This window comes from Nomascus leucogenys, chromosome 14, assembly GCF_006542625.1.
Source record: "Nomascus leucogenys isolate Asia chromosome 14, Asia_NLE_v1, whole genome shotgun sequence".
In the NCBI taxonomy this organism is placed as follows: domain Eukaryota; kingdom Metazoa; phylum Chordata; class Mammalia; order Primates; family Hylobatidae; genus Nomascus; species Nomascus leucogenys.
Window position 1 is genome coordinate 77,750,407 of NC_044394.1, and position 12,529 is coordinate 77,762,935.

Consider the following 12,529-nt stretch of genomic DNA (forward strand, 5'->3'; position numbering starts at 1 on the left):
TAAGTTTCCGTTGGTTCTATGTTGGCGCAGCTCAGGCTTGTAGGAGTTGTCTTGACCTTCCTGATGCTTGGAGCTGTCCATGACTCATGGGCCACCACACGGGACGGAACCACAGAGCATAAAGTGAAATCCAGCCATGCCTAGGATGAGTCAGCAGTTAGCTTTCTGACTGACAGCTTTGTCTATGCTCAAAGGCACCAGCTCAGTGTCAGCAGGACCTGACCACTCCCAGGCAGAACATTGTGTGGGAGTCGGGTTCATGAATGTGTTTGCTTCTTGGTCCTTCAGAGGTGGGCTGTTCCTTAAATGAGACAGCATTGCCTGGTGTGCACTTCCTGGGTTTTCAGCCTGGCTCTTCCCTTCTTAGGAAGGTGGCTTGGGGTCAGACCCTGGACCTCTCCTCAGCTCTGAGATGAGGAATAACTATACCTTCCTCCAAGGCATGCAAGTGGGTGGCGACTGAACTGCCACCGTAAACAGTGGTGTTGGCACCCACCGACTGTCCCCCTGCCTGCCCACATGGTCCCACCATGAGGACTAGTGGGAATGAGGATTCAGCAGCAAGTGGACTATGCATATTGACTGGGGGTCACCTTTGTGTGAAGGCCAAGGGTTCCCTGATGCTACCTAGAAAGGGATAGATGGGCATACAAACTGCAGAATACACCATCATCCCAGAGGAGAGCAGGTCTTCACTGGAGTGAGCCTTGGGTTCCTGTCTATTTCGTGTAAGGAGTTTAGGCTTCATGAGTAGCTTGTCTTATTGGTGTAGACCAGCCTTGAGAGCTAGCGTTCTTGGAAGTGTTGTTGTGCTCACAGCTGTTGCACCTGTGTAGAAGGGCTGCCCTCTGTCGCTGAACCATTACAGGCCCAAATAGAAAAGCCACAGCAAGCAAGCCTGTTTATGGGTTGGACACTTAATGTCTGCTGATCCTAATGAGGCCATGTTCTGGAATATTGTTTTGTGGAAAGGGAAGGTCAAGAAGATAAAAGCATTTGATTTGCTGCAAATTTTGCCTAACCCATTGAGCTTTTCCCCTGCCAGGCACATTGCGTTGATTATTGTAAATTTGCTGAGGTTTTTCTAGTCTTTTCCTAGAATAAAGCCATAGCCGTTCACTTTCTTTCCTCATCTTATCAATTAAATGCAAGTGGGTGCTTCTGAGTTATTTTCTGTTGAGAACAGCATCTCTGCTCCCCACCCTTTTTAATACACTCATTAGTTCAGTGGGAAAAAGGGTTGATTTATTCTTGGACTTAGCTCATATCTTTGTCCTGAGTATCTGAGTGGCTCATGTGAAGTATTACAGTGTATTGCTGGGAAGAATTAGCACAAATAAAGCACTCTGACTTCTAAAAGTTAACTGTGTGCTTCCATGCCTCTCACCCTTTTTCATATCACAGCACACGTAAAAACCTGCCTGGGTTTGTGGAACACCCTAGGGAAATTGACAAGCCTACTGTGGGCCGAGGTGGCGGCCGTGTCACTCCAGCCACTGAGAGGGCTGATGGGGCCTCTGGGGCTCATGGCTCATGGCTCATGGCTCATGCCCTTTAACTCGCTATACTAGTGGAGAAATTCTGTGCTAAGTAAGCCTTGTTAGCTAAGGGTTCATTGGATTCCCATTCCCAGCCCATGCCAGCCTAAGGTGTTGGCTGAAATTGAAAAAAGAACTGTTTCAGTAGGTAGTGATAACTGGCACCCAGTACAGCCACTGGGCCTGTGCTTCAGTCTTAGAACACTGAGGCGGTCAGGTGAGTACCGCTCCTTTCCCAGTCTCACTGCGACTGAGTCAGTAGCAGGCCTGGGCAGTGAGCGGTGGAGCGGGAATGGCGGACACATGGGCGCAGTGAGAAGGAGGAGCCCAGGTCCTCACGCCCCAGGCCCCCTGCCCTCAGATGCCCAGAAAGTGCACGTTTGTTCTGCAATGGATCAAACATTAGATACATATACACTGTAAAAGCCCACTAATTCAGAGTTTGTGATAAAAACATTTAATTTTTCCATCCATGGCAAAGCAGTCTGTGAAGTTAATAATTAACACGATCATTTAGAGCAGGCGTTTGTTATTCAAGTATGCACTTCCCTGATTGCATATTTGAAAACAGGCTTTTCTGGATTACTAAAGTAATACATGTTTATTGTAAAAATAGAAGCATTAAAAATACATAGAAGAAAATGAACATAGAGATGAAAATGAACAGGAGGGATGACTATTTTAGACAGCGTCAGTATTTTTCTCTGTCCAGGCCATTAGCTAATAACCTACACTGGGCACTAAGTTGTATTTAGTTTTTCACTAAAACAGATGTTTTTTAGTAAAATAGATTGGGAGTGTAGGTGCAAGGTCACTCAGTAAGAACGTTTCTGTGTCCCCTTTTCTTAAGATAGAGAGCTTTCTTGTATTTCTCCCTAGCTATTAAATATTCATTGACATCTAAATCTCTATTGAGTGATTAGTTTGCACAATATATTATGTGAAAAAGATTTGAAAAGCATATTCATAACATGATCCCATTTGGGAAAATATATATTTAACTGGGAAAAAAATTTATATAAACACACATTTTTCCTCCTTGTACTGTTTGGCTGGTTTTCTACCAAAATATTAATGCTGGTGGCCTTTCAGTGGCGAGATCTGAGACAGCTTTGACTCTCTTTGGTATAGCCCTGTGTAGTCTCCCGATTGGTCTATAATGAGCACGTTATGGAATCAGAACAAAAAAGTCATTTCCATTTTGGAATGGGAAGCAGAATGTTTCCACTCTGCATTGCATGCAGGGCACTGGAAATGCAAAGTGGACGCATGGACCACACAGGGGAGCATGCCTGACCTCCTCTTCTCTCTGTTCCAGGAAGGCGTGGAAGTGCGAGTGGCCAGAATCTTCAACACCTTTGGGCCACGCATGCACATGAACGATGGGCGGGTGGTCAGCAACTTCATCCTGCAGGCACTTCAGGGGGAGCCGCTCACGGTAGGTCCTGGCCTCGGCTCAGGGAACACCTTACAACCCAAATCGAAGTCAGCTCACAAAAGGTGAGGGATGAGTGCATCTTGGTTCGGGGAGTGACACTTCTGAAGCTGCCGTGTATACCCGCTACGCTCCACTAAGGGGAAGGCAGGCACGGGGACATAACCCAGATGCATGGCTGTTCCACGAAACTAGAGTCACCTTGCCCTCCGTGGCCACTGGGGTCCCTGCCCATGCCTCCAGGTCTGCCTGCCTGCCTGTACCAGCCGGCCTGTGAAGACCTTTTCCGACATACTTTTGGCCTGCCGGCTGTAGCCAGGGGTGTGCCTGTACTGGGTGTCCTCAGATGGCTGAGAAGCCTGGACAGGTAGGGTAGGGAGGCGAGCCGCATCTGGTCAGGCTGGGCCGTCACCTTGACAATGCCGGCAGGCCCTCAGTACCATCCTCCACTGGCCACCCTCAATCCAGGGAAACTTCTGGAGCCAGCAGAGGTCCCAGTGATCTGTGGTCAGTGGTCCGAGTGTTTCGCAAAGATGTCTGTGCCGACACTGACTGCTTGGTACCCTCAGATACCATCTGGGGTCAGGGTGGGTTTGCTCATTCCACACCTGTCCCCACAGCCCTCTGGCCTCCCTGGGGAGGAGCACCCCAGGCCTGCCTGGTGAGAGGCTCTGCCAGCGTCTTTGGTTTTGCTAATCCTCCCTCCCACCCCCAGCTCCCCGGCCACTCCTCTTCGTGGTTGTCTGCCCAGGCTGCTTCGCTCTTCTGATCCGTAGCCTCCTAGAGCACTTTCCAGCATGGCATTTTGTGGGACTCAAGAGTCGATTTGCATCCTGTTACTCTGAAAATCCTGTGGGATGGTTAGTTATCAATTGAGTGTATTCCGGGGGAAGAATTATAGCTCTGTGTAGTTCTGTGTAGTACATATGCACCTACCCGTTGATTGATTGATAACGTTAGCTCACTCTTCTGTCCTATGATCTGCAGGTGACATTATTCCCTCCATTTTCAGGCAAGGATGCTGGAGCGCAGAGGTTAAATGAGCTGCTCAGGCTTAGGTGGCCACACAGTGGTAGCCTGGGTTTTGAAGCCAGAGCCCCCGCTCTTCATGAGCATTCTCCGTGGTGTGTATGTCTCCTTGTCTGTGTTAGCTGCTCCGCTACCAACGTAGAACCAAAAGCCTAGCCTGTTACACAGTGGGATGACTCTCTAGGGCAGCTGCATTGTATAGCTGAGTTTCACTGAATGCATTCCCGGGGAGAGGTGAGTCCAAACTCAGCTTTAGGCTCCCAACATCCCATGCCAGCTCTCCCACCTCCCCCTGTCACGAAGTGGTATCTTAGTGCCCCTAAATGGAAACTCTGTGACTACACATGGCTCTTCTCTTTCCTTCGCTGCACAGATCCACCAGCACATCCTAATGGCCATGCCCTACCTAGGTAGAGCCAGACTCCAGTCCCTGGTCTACACTGCCGCCACCCTACCCTTATTTATTGCCGTAGCCTTGGAGCCACTCTCATTCTCCCTGTCTTGTGTACTCTCAACCCCGCAGCTGGAAGGAGCCTTGTAAAGAGAGGTCAGAAGCTCGAGTGGCACTGCAGCTCCAGCAGAGCACGGGACATGGCCCTGTTGCCTCCGCGCCTTCCCTCAGGCCGGGCTTCCTTGCTCCCTTGCTCCTGCCTGTCCCAGGAGTGTCTTGCTTTTCTTCCAGGTGTTCTTATTCATTCATCCTCTCCTTAAGGGAAACTTCTTGACGCTTCTCTGCATTACGGCACCAGGCTGGTTACCATGACCATGTTAGTTGTCTTCACTGCCCTTGTAACCAACTGAAATACAAATTTTCCAGCCCCAGTCCCTGTTAGTACAGTGTACGCTCTTCAAAACCAGGGACTTTGTTTCATTCACGGTTGCATCCCCGGCTCCCAGAAGACCACCAGGCACATGGACGCAGGAGAGAAATGTTGGGTTGACTAATTACTAGGTTTGTAGTGGCTGCTTTCCTTTATGGTAAGTGAAAGTGGTGAAACTTACTGTCATCTCATGTTCCCCTCTTATGGCTACTTGGGGTTCCGAGGAGCTTGTGCCGTGCCCTGCGAACCCCTTAGTCCACCTGATCAGTTGAAAATTCCACATCTGAGGACAGCCTGGTGACTTTTTAGCGACTGTGTTCAGAAACTCCCTCATGCTGTGAGATGAGAGCTGCTTTGTTTGCAGAGTAAACTGTGAAAGCCTCCAAGAAGCAGCTTGATTTAGTGCCTCCTTGGCCGCAGCCAGGGCTCCTGGTGTCCCCTAGCCGCCCCAAGAATGTATGCATTGTTGGCAGAGGCGATAACTCATGTGTTGTCTTCACATTGAGCAAACTTTTGTGCCAGAGACAGAAGGGAGAAGATCTCTGGAGCCATCCATGACTGCAGTTAATCCAGAACGTGGCGGGCTTCAGTCTCTATAGGCACCTTCTGGTGGCAGGAGGGAGAAGTCCTGAGAGAGGCCTTTCAGAATGTGTTTTGTTTCCTTTGTCACACAGAATTCTATTTCCCAGCAAGAATTTGATGAAGTCACTGACTTCATTCTTTTCTGTCCAATTGAGATACCATGCCTTGCTCTTGTCGGATGGCTCTGCGGAGCGGTCTAGGGAGAGACTCGCAGGCCTGCCTCAGCCAGCCTGTCTTTAGGAATACTTGGCTTATTGAGGAAGGGAAATCAGGAGGCGTGTCCACCTATTTCCTTTTCTGCTACATTTCTGACAAGTCACTTCCAAGATGAAGACCTCTTCGAGGGTGGCCGGAAACAGCTCAGTGTCTCATCCTGCCTTTCCAAGCTGGATGGGTGCGATTGCTTACCTTGCAGCTGTGTTTTTGAGCAGATTTCTCATGCCTGTCTTAGCATCTCACTCGCTGCTGTACCAGATGCCTGTGAGGAGGACTCAGGGAGTATGTCACTAGGTTAAGTGCATCATACATCAAAGCTGTATTTTAAGTGGAATCATGTAGAAGTTCAGCAAATTTTGCATCTCAGCTTAGAAAATAGATGAGCATGGTTCAGGTAGAGCTATTGTCCTACGTTTATTTTCAAAGAGGCTTTGGCCCACAGCTCAGTTACAGCACGCACATTCACAGGAGGGGTTCATTCTGCTTTCCACCTTACATGATTTATCCCAGGCTTGGATTTGCCCAGGACAGGTCAGATGTGGTAGAATTTGGGTTTGAATCCAGTTCTATATCATTTTAGAAGCCTTGCTATTCTTCCAAAGGGAAATTTTGGAAAAATCATACTTCTAAGACTAATTCAAAGCTGGTATGATGTTTAGTCTTTTTACTGATACTGTGGTATGTTAAGTGATTCTTACATTGGGCCTTCGTTTGTGGCGGAAAACCATAGGATTTGTTAAACAGTTATTCAATGGTACTAAAGTATGGTGAGGAAGACTTTATTCAGGACCATCATGACAGGAATACAGATCACTGCAGTGGGATTTTTCAGGGGGAGAAAGACTGGGATCAACTCCAAATACAGCACAGGCAAGCAGAATTTACAGCCAAGGAGCAGGGAGGAGGTGAGTGGATGGAAAATTATTAAGAGGAAGCATCAGAGGTAAGGAGGATTCTAGCTAAACCAACCTAACAGGATTCTTGCTGACAACAGGCCAGGGTGGTCGGACACACTCTGGGGGATATGGGGGGTGAGGAATGTCAGATATCGAGGGTGATCAGATACCGAGGGTAAGGGTTTCCTGCTAAACTGACTCAGCAGGGTTCTTGTTAAAACTGGATTTTACAAGGAAGTGCACAAATGGGCCTAGTAGAAGGTACTCGAGCCTGAATGAAGTTTGGCCAAGCAAAGAATCTTTGTTACATCTTAAACACGTAAAGCACAGCAGCTGGGGACATTGCCAAGTGATCATGAGAGCTCCTTGCTGCCCCTCACCCCCAGCCGGTCCTCTCTGCTGTTGGTTACTCCTTGATCATCATGCTGCTTTGACTTGCACACAGCCATTCATTCCCCGGCCCTCAGTAGCAGCCTTGACTCTTGCACGAATCTCCCTGCATCTCTTCTGTTCTGTGAAATGAAGCCAGAGGGACCGAATCTCACACTGTCTTCTGTTAGAAGAACAATGAGGAGGCTGAGGGAGCTCTACTGACATCACCTGTCCACACCAGATCCCTGTGATACTCATGCCCTGGATTTTGCTGCACACCCAATTTGTGCCAAGTCCCTGCGGGCCTTATCTTGAAGTGGGGGAGGTGGAAGGCCTCAGAACACGCTGGGAGGGCTGTACGCAGGGGCTGCAGTTGCATTCTAGAGCTCAGGGAAGACAGATATTTTGGATGGGGCATAATTGCATAGCATCTCTCTTGCACACACACCCCTTTCTTTTACTTTACGTTTTCACATTAGCGCACACAGTGAATACTTCACAGTGAGTACTGTGTTAGTGAAATAGGGAGGCTAATTTAAACCAAAGTATAGATGATGGATATGATATGCTATAGAAACTGAAATCCAGCAGGACTCTTAAGGATACGAGGAAGGAAGTGTTCCAGGCTGCCACTGACATTGCATCTTAGCCTAATGCACACACTGGAGCATACAGACCTTCAAGACTCTGCCAGCAAGGCCTGTGGGGGTGTGCAGTGGGCATCCCATGGGATCCACGCCTTTCCACTGCAGCCCAGGCAGAACAGCCTCCTCTTGTACTAGGGACTATTTCCTTGAAGCCCAGTTGCTTTGTGGACATCAGGTGGGACCTCAGAGAGGGTGCCGCTGAGCACCTTGTGTCACCGTACCTGAAGGGAGCAGAGCTTACCCAGTGACCGTAGTGCCTGCAGATGAACCTTGTGTCAGTGCTGGCTGGGTGGGGAGCTGCCCCTGACGAGTCACTCAGGGAAATGCGCCCACAATTGTAACTCTCCTTCCAGTGCACTTTGAATGAGGCAACGGTAGGAAATACCCAGCAGACTGCAGGTTATTTCGGGAGCCTTTTGGACTTCCCAGGCTGCAGCCCTTTGGGATTAAGTGACATTCAAGCTGCTGAGTGTCTCCACCACAAGTGCCTTGTTGTTTGGTTGAGCAGGTACCTGGCACGGTTCTTCACATCCTGACCCTGGCAGCCTGGTTAACCCATCCCGGTCTGGGGGCTTACCCAGCATATGGTGCCCTGGATTGTGTTCCTCCAGGGCTTGGGGTCAGCATGTTTGGGTGGAATGGAAAGGTGGGCTTTCTGTGAATATGGCTGGAATGCACTAGCAGACTGGTGAGCCCACCATCACAGTGGCCCTGACTGAGTGTGGTGGGAAGGTGCAAAATAAGTAGCAGAGATGCATCTTGCGCTCAGCTTTGAGAGCAGAGCCCCGGATGCAGGCAGAGGCAACAGGCAGGACAGCAGCACAGCCCGAAACCCACCTGTAGAGGAGCCTGTGACGTGGGAGTTGCCTAAATCTCATGCTCACTACAGTGAGGTTGGAGAATGGCCTGGTGCCAGCCTGAGAGCCACAGTTTGAAAAAAGAAAAAAAAAAAATCTACAGACAGTTCTGAAATTGTGAACACAATAGGGTGGGAAAAAGAATCCTGAACTTGGAGTCAAGATAAGTTTCACTCTACTGAGTGCAGGTCACTCCACCACTTTGACCTTCTATCACCTCATCTCCAAAATAAGTTTGTAAAAAACAAAAAGAGTTACACCTACAGCACTGGTGTAGAGGTGAGTTTCAAGGCTGAGGGAGCTGGCAGTGGGTGGACCTCCTGTCCTACCAAATCAGGCCCACTGCTTCCTACCTTCCTCACATGTATCAGAAGTATCAGCCAGGCCAGAGAATCAGGTTCAGGCAGAACTGTCAAGGAACTCCCCTCTGCTTCCAAGAGGCCCATGCCCATCTTTCCTCGATGTTCCTTTACTGAGATTTGTTGCAGCTGTAGTTTCTATGTTGACAGGAATCCCCATTCCTCAGTATCCCCAGCCTTTTCTCAGTGGACGGCCTTCCCCCCAAGAACAGAACCTACATAAATAGAACTGATACACCTGTGAAATGGCATATAAATGCTTGTTAAAAAAACAGATAGCCTTTGAACCTGCTTTTTAAATAAATAAATAAGGCATTCAGGGGGTTTGATGCATGTGCTTTTTTTTTTTTTTTTTTTTTTTTTTTGAGACGGAGTTTCGCTCTCGTTGCCCAGGCTGGAGTGCAATGGCACGATCTCAGCTCACTGCAACCTTCGCCTCCCAGGTTCAAGCAATTGTCCTGCCTCAGCCTCCCTAGTAGCTGGGATTACAGGCAGCCACCACCACACCCAGCTAATTTTGTATTTTTAGTAGAAACAGGGTTTCTCCATGTTGGTCAGGCTGGTGTCGAACTCCTGACCTCAGGTGATCCGCCCATCTCGGCCTCCCAAGGTGCTGGGATTACAGGCCTGAGCCACCACGCCCGGCCATGCATGTGCTTTTCTTCTCCACCTGCTCCTTCCCCTTTTCCTTCTCAGAGCTGGATGGAGGAGCTCCAGGGAAGCCAGGCTGAGTGTCTGGGGCTGAGGGGGCTGGTGCTGTTCACAGAGCTGCTGGCAGGGGCTCTTTTTTGCTGTCAAGCGGGAGGAGGCCCCAGGGTTGTTATAATCAAGCTTGTTCCCAAAGACAGTCCCTTCCTCCCAGCTGCCTGCTTTCCACCACAGGGAGGTACACAAGCAAACAAAACCCCCGCGGGCACTCTCGTTCCTGTGATGTTGCGCTTAGGAGATCTCCCCAAGCACCTCTGTTGCCGTCTCCACCTCAGTGAGTGGCGTGATCCATGGCGCTCCGCAGGTCATTCAGCAGATGCTCATCCCATGCTGGTATCGCACCACGCATCACGCTGGGCTCCAGCAGGGCAAAGGGGGTTCGAACACCAGTCATTCTGGGGAGTTCACAGTTGGGGGCAGTTGGCAAAGGGCTTTCCCTGGGCAATGAGCCAGAGGAAGCTTCTCCAGGAGATGGCATCAGAGCTTGTCCCTAAAGGATGAGTAGCACTCTGCCAGATGGAAAGTAGACAAGAGGGTCTTAGCCGGCAGAGCAAAGAACACAAGCCAAGCTATGGAACTGTGGAGCCAATGTGCAGTGGAAACAAAGGGGAATGTGACCTTCCCTCCTGTCACCTCCGCATCACTTTCAGAGTCTCCTGTGTGGCTCTCCACCTTGACCTTATATTAGAATCTCCTGGGGAGCTAGCTGTAACAGGAGATGCCGGCCTCATCCCAAACATTCTGTGGACCAGCCTGGGCGGCATCCCCAGCTCTGCTGCTGGGCAGTCAGAGTGAGGAACCCCAGTTAAATGCATGTATTAATGTTTGTGTGTAGATCTGTCACCTAGCTGGACTCTAAGGTCACAGCCCCCAGAGCCTCACATGATGCCTGACACATCGTAAGACTCCGGCAGAAGCGAATTCCTTCAGGCACTGTCTTTTGAGGGAAAACTTTACACATCTATACCAGGTGCACACTTTAGGTATTGCTGCCACCGTCTCACTATCAGGGCATGGTCTCGAAGTAGAGTGTGGGATGTGGCGTTAGATACTTTGAGTCAGTATCACTGCCCCCTGGGATCAGTTTCGAGGTCGGTCTGTGTCCCCTGGAGTTTCGAGGACACCTATGCAGTACTGGTGTGCTTTTCTCAGGAGGCCTAATTATTGGTTTCCTTCCAGGTATACGGATCTGGGTCTCAGACAAGGGCGTTCCAGTACGTCAGGTAAGACTGTCCTGCCCTGCCCCAGCCTTAGCAGTGCTTTGGAGCAGGGGTCATGCCGACTTGACAGACAGTTCAGTGTCTTGTATATGTTAACCATTTCCACAACGTCAACACTATATATTGATTAAAAATTTTTAATTTTATGATGGGAAAACTTGCTGTTCTCTGTTTGAAAGTTAAAATTTGCATTCATCTCCATGACTATTGTGACTCATGTGCTAGTGTTTTACTGCCACCTAGCGGTGTGTGGGTGAAGTTGCCCAACTCTGAGGGTGACTTGGGTGATTTCAGCGCAGGCGGAGTTAAGAGATGGCCTTATGCATCCGGCAGACCTGTGAATGCCAGAATCTGACCCATTGCAAACATGGCTCGCGGGGTGGAGGAGATAGTCCTTGTGGAGGGCACAAGGTAGATAGTGGTCTCATGTTGAATTTCATGCTGAAACTAAATGCAGATAAAAATATATTTTTTGAATAGATTCACTTGGTGATTTTTATTGTTTTCTTGGCAACCCTTATAAATCCGCTGTTCTGTTGTTCCATTCCATTGGTGATTAATTTTAGAAGTCAGTATGGATTCTCAGAGTAGTCAGGATAGAAGCAGTTGCGTATGCCAAAGTGCATCCACCAGTATGTGGCTATTGTAAATTCTGTGAAAGTTTCTGGTATCCTGAATTGTTGTAAAACCCTGTTCTATGTTTTGAACCCACATATTTTCACTCTTCATTGCAAATACCCCAGTATGCCTGTCAATCAGGAAGTGTTATTCCTGCTGTCTTGGGGCCATCCCAGGGGCACTAGGGTGAGATGGTGGCTGTTGTGGTGCAGGTCGGGGCAGCCCCCAAGTCCCACCTCAGCCAAAGCTGAGATAGCCAAAGCTATCTACCCAGGACCCTTGGGTAAGTGTCCTGGGTAGGAGTCCCTTGGAGAAATGGAACTGGTAGTAAAATGAGATTTTAAAAAATTCAAAATAACCATGTAGATTTTTGCTGAAAGTATGTGTGAATTTCCATTTACTCCAAAAGAAAGCTGTGAGTAAACATTTACAGAGGCAGTGGTTTTTTTCCTCCCCACCCATTAGTATCTTGCCTCAAGGGGCAAAAAGCCCGGAAGTGTACTATAACCAACTATGTTGCCCAAATAGGCATGCACATTCTAAAAAGCGATTTAACAGGGAAATGGCAGCTGCCCCCGCTTTGGGACTGTGTTCATTTCAAAGCACTTAACGTAGGCACTATGTCCCTGGAGGAAACTATCATGGCACACTTCTGTATGGGGACCAAACCGTGGGCCTCCCGTGAATTGAGTACCGTCTTTCCGTAGTGACACGTTCTCATCCCATCCTCCTCCACTCACCCAGCTATGCCCTTTTCTGAGGGAGTCTTGCTGTCCTCGGTTATGTGTGCCTGCCTTGGGCTGCCTCACCAGTGGCCCCCAGGCTTATCCAGCCCCCACACCACATGGAATATCAATGAGGTGTTGTGCGGTGAAAGGAAACCAGTCAGAACCCATTCTTCTTTCTGCTCTCATTATCTCAAGGGCATTGTGTGCAAAATTCATTTAAAATAGCCTCAGAGACTTTTCTTTTTGCTGGGGATTAAAATATTTTGAGCATTCAGTGATGCCTGTGCTATGTGCTGTCCCAGCTCAGGACAAAATGCACCCAGGGTGCCTGGCCCGCTCTGATGGCCTGGTCACTGTCCTGCGCCTGCTTTGATGGTCGTGGCTCATGCTCTTAGCTGCCATGACATGCATCGTCCTCTCCCACACCACTTGACTACTTGAAAAGAGGGCGTGGGCAGTTTCCCTAGACACATGGTTGTTAACCCTTTTAGAAAACCCCTTTT

The 12,529-nt window shown here is 49.1% G+C and overlaps 1 protein-coding gene across 3 annotated transcripts in view; it reads left to right on the forward strand.

The window, feature by feature from the left end:
• UXS1 (UDP-glucuronate decarboxylase 1) overlaps positions 1–12,529 on the forward strand; it is a 95,269-nt gene that overhangs the window by 73,090 nt on the left and 9,650 nt on the right. For all 3 annotated transcript variants that reach the window (XM_012495724.2, XM_012495723.2, XM_003277436.3), the window contains 2 exons: positions 2,857–2,976; positions 10,640–10,683. In XM_012495724.2, the coding sequence (XP_012351178.2) occupies positions 2,857–2,976; positions 10,640–10,683 (164 nt within the window). The remainder of the gene's footprint in view (positions 1–2,856; positions 2,977–10,639; positions 10,684–12,529) is intronic.